This window comes from Myotis davidii, unplaced genomic scaffold (genome assembly GCF_000327345.1).
Source record: "Myotis davidii unplaced genomic scaffold, ASM32734v1 scaffold473, whole genome shotgun sequence".
Lineage (NCBI taxonomy): Eukaryota > Metazoa > Chordata > Mammalia > Chiroptera > Vespertilionidae > Myotis > Myotis davidii.
The window spans coordinates 3,890,801-3,895,007 of NW_006284843.1; the positions used below are offsets into that span (position 1 = coordinate 3,890,801).

The 4,207-nt window shown below is 33.0% G+C and overlaps 1 protein-coding gene across 10 annotated transcripts in view; it reads left to right on the forward strand.

The window, feature by feature from the left end:
* Window positions 1-4,207, forward strand: part of PPIP5K2 (diphosphoinositol pentakisphosphate kinase 2) — a 71,141-nt gene that overhangs the window by 10,756 nt on the left and 56,178 nt on the right. For all 10 annotated transcript variants that reach the window (XM_015558256.1, XM_015558236.1, XM_006755134.2 and 7 more), the window contains exons 4-6: window positions 533-623; window positions 2,094-2,179; window positions 3,185-3,339. In XM_015558256.1, coding sequence (XP_015413742.1) covers window positions 533-623; window positions 2,094-2,179; window positions 3,185-3,339 — 332 coding nt within the window. The remainder of the gene's footprint in view (window positions 1-532; window positions 624-2,093; window positions 2,180-3,184; window positions 3,340-4,207) is intronic.

Genomic DNA, 4,207 nt, shown 5'->3' on the forward strand with positions numbered 1-4,207 from the left:
TGCACACCCCCTACTGGGGATGTGCCCGCAACCAAGGTACATGCCCTTGACCAGAATTGAACCTGGGACCCTTCAATCTGCAGGCCAACGCTCTATCCACTGAGCCAAAGTGGTCAGGGCGCATCAAAATATTTTAAGTGAGAAATGGAATCGTATTTTTTTTAAAAATCACCAGGTGACTGTGATATTCTTATTTATATAGAGATTTCTATTTGTTTATGAGGTAATCTTACCTTTTATCAGCTGACTGAATAACTAAGCATTGACTAACATGTCAGTGTTCTAAATTTGGTTATATGATCACTGGCTTTCTGTGCCTTATCAATCAAATTAACTAGAAAAAAAAGTTTATTTAATAGTACATGTCAAATCAAGTTTTATGTGTTTATTATTCCACACCTATAAAGAAAGTAGTTATATGCATAATGAAATTCAACTTTTATGGGAGGTGGCTTAAATTTAAGTTAATAAAGTTACAGGTGTCAGCTTATCTTGAGGTTGTACAGAATATGTTAATGATATGTGTTCTTAGGATTTCCACTGGACAAAGCAGTTGCCTATGCAAAACTCAGGAATCCATTTGTAATCAATGACTTGAATATGCAGTATCTCATACAAGATAGGTGAGTGAGTGGTGAGGTTGGTTGAATTAAGGGAAGGAAAATTAACTTTAATTTATTATCTACTGTAAGGAGACATGGGATCAGGTGTTTTCATATACTTTAATTTGTGGTATCCTTGAAATAATACTTGGAAGTAGGCATTCATGCCCAGTTTTATGGATGAAGAAACTTGAGATCTAAGCATATCAATATGGTAAATTTGCCTTAAGTTACAAGTAGTTCCACAAGTAGTGGTGCAAGGACTTATACCAGGTTTGTTTAATTTCCAAAGCCTACTAAACCAGTGGTCGGCAAACTCATTAGTCAACAGAGCCAAATATCAACAGTACAACGATTGAAATTTCTTTTGAGAGCTAAATTTTTTAAACTTAAACTATATAGGTAGGTATTGTTATTAACTTAATTAGGGTACTCCTAAGGCTTAGGAAGAGCCACACTCAAGGGGCCAAAGAGCCGCATGTGGCTCGCGATCCGCAGTTTGCCGACCACGGTACTAAACCATTGAAAATGATGAACAATTACTTACACATGTGACTGATGAGGAAATTAGGGCTTTACTCATTATAATTAGATTATTTTTAATGTTAAAGTATAACCATTTGAAAAAACATTTCACTATATATCCTAAAATTAATTTAACAAGCTCAAAGCATGGATTTCTAAGAGAAATGGTAAAATATGAATGCATTTATGTATTTTCATTTAATTGATATTTTAGTCTAATGGCTACCCTTATAATTTCACTAGCATTCTATTTTCTTTCGTGTTAGCATTATGGTATAAGATTATATATATGAAAGGGCTTTAGAAAGTATATGACCCTATAGTTTGTTTTTCTATTTTTGTTTTTTATGATTCTTTCAGATAGTAACATTGTTAATATCTAGAATTTTTAAACATTTTTCTTAGGTTTACATATTAATGCATGTTTATTATTTATGCAACATTTATAAGTATATGCACATATACAAATGCATACTCATTTTAAGAAGTTTGGAAAACAAAAGCATAAAGAAAGACATTTAACCCTACCACTTTATTTGTTCATATAGAAAGTGATATATACCTACACTCACATTTTACAAAATTAGGATCACTGTTCTCTTGTACTGTAAACATTTTCCCAAGATATTAAATTTATATAGAGTATAAAGTTTTTAATGGTTCGGTAATATTCTGTCATTGCAGCGTAGCAACTTTAACCATTTCTTTTTATACATTTACATTCTTAATTTAAAAGTTAGTATTTTAATATGCCACATAATGTATTATGCATACATTTTTTGTTCTAATTGATGAATACATTTTTTAATATTTTAAATGACATTTCTTTATTTAAAAAATAAAGAGACATAATATACATTTCTTTTTTAGTGGTAGAACAGTAATAATATACTTATGAAGAGTACAATGATATACTCGTGAAACAACTCTAAAACAATAAGGATGTTTGTTTTCCTTTTTCTTCAGGAGAGAAGTATATAGTATTCTTCAGGCTGAAGGTATTTTACTTCCTCGTTATGCAATTTTGAACCGTGATCCAAATAATCCCAAAGGTAAGAGTAAGAGATTTTAAACAAGCTACCTTCTATCTTTCAACATACTTTTGGCCACTTCTCTTCTATAATTAAGTGGAAGGAATTTAAAGAACTCAAGGTATTGTATTCAGTTTTTTAATGATCCAAATAAATAAGCATTGTACTCAGTTAAAATGTGACACTGTTAGCTAAAAGGCTAATAATAACTTAGGAGTTATATTTCTCATTTTTCTTTGGTTTACATATGACATTTCCCTGCGAGTCATAAGAAAGAATTTTTAAATTACATGCTTTAATAAATATGTATTGGTTTGGGGTAAACAAGTCATTCGTCTATGACTATTGAATTAAGTATTAGAGACTTCATGCTAAGATGGTACAATTAAATTTCTGATGAATAGGAGTTTTGAAATATTGCTATTTATTAATATTTTAAAGTACACTTTGCTTTATTTTCCAGGTTACCTAAAACAGCATATAAGCTATACATAACTTAGTCTAAAAAAAGCAAGATAAATGTTTGTCTTAAGATTTAATATTCTGATAACAGCATTTGGGGGAATTTTGATAACTTCATTGTACTTCAAAACAACATTTATTAAAACACTGATATAGTACTTATCTGTATCAGGGAACTTTTGTCTAGAGGTGAAAATCTTACTTTCTGATTGGATCTCTTGCTTACTCTGCATATCAGTTACTTTTCTAATTTAAATAAATTTATGTTCTATGGTATCTGTGATATGAATGATCCCATAAGGATCATTTTCAGGAAATGATAGCATTTTGGAGTTATTTTTCAACTTTGGAGTTATTTTTCAACTTTGTTATTGGCATCATTTCATATCTAAGTTTGAATTCTATGGGTGATAGGGTGAAATGGCAGGTCTATAGATTTTGAAGAACAACTATAGTCCCGAATGCCATATATCATAAGTGTTGGTATATGTTGTTTGCATAAGTGTTTTAAATTAAAATAAAATCATTACTTTAATTTTTTTTGCTATTATGTTTGATTTATAGAATGCAGTCTGATTGAAGGGGAAGATCATGTAGAAGTAAATGGGGAAGTTTTTCAAAAGCCATTTGTAGAGAAGCCAGTTAGTGCAGAAGATCACAATGTTTACATTTATTATCCAACATCTGCTGGTGGTGGAAGTCAAAGACTTTTTCGAAAGGTAAACCTTTGTTATCCTACTGAATACTGTTCTTTGTACATTGTTGTATAAATTTTACTAAAAGTTATCAAGTATTTGTTAAAACTATGATTAAATAAGAATGTATCATTTAGATATAAATTATTAAAAATTTTGCTTAAGCAAAATTTCTACCTACAGAATGTCAAGAACCTACTTGCTTTCCTTCTACCTTTCATTTACTTATCTGTCTTATGAAAAATTTAGGTAAAATATCAGCAGTTTTTTAGAAAATATCAGCAGCCCCCAAAATGAATAGTTCATAAAAAAAGTAATACCAATAACTTTTACATACCTGTGAGTATGCTCAAAATTGCACCCATCCTAATAATAGACAAACATGGTAATTAACCATACGTCCACTACGCTTCCCATTGGCTAATCAGGGTGATATGCAAATTAACTGCCAAACAAGATGGCGGCCAGCTGCCAGGCAGCTAAAGCGAACATGAGGCTTGGTTGCCCTGGCGATGGAAGAAGCCAAGGTTCCCCGCCTGTGGCAGCCCGACTCTGAGCTGCACTCTAAGAAACAATGTTGCAATTATAGAAGCTAAACTAACCCCAGATACCTGCTTTCAGCCAGCTGCCCTCGGAGCTGGATCCGCAGCAGTGTTTCAATTACAGAAGATAAATAAATCCCAGAATAAAAAAAAAAAGAGAGAGAGACAGGAGCTTCAGTTGCTGGACTGGTCCGCCTGAAACAGCCCTCAGCCCCTCATCCACGCTGGCCAGGCAACCCAGTAGGGACCCCCACCCTGAAGGGGGTGCGAGCAGCCTGAAAACAGCCCTCAACCCCTCATCCACACTGGCCAGGCAACCCAGTGGGGACCCCCACCCTGAAGGGGGTGTG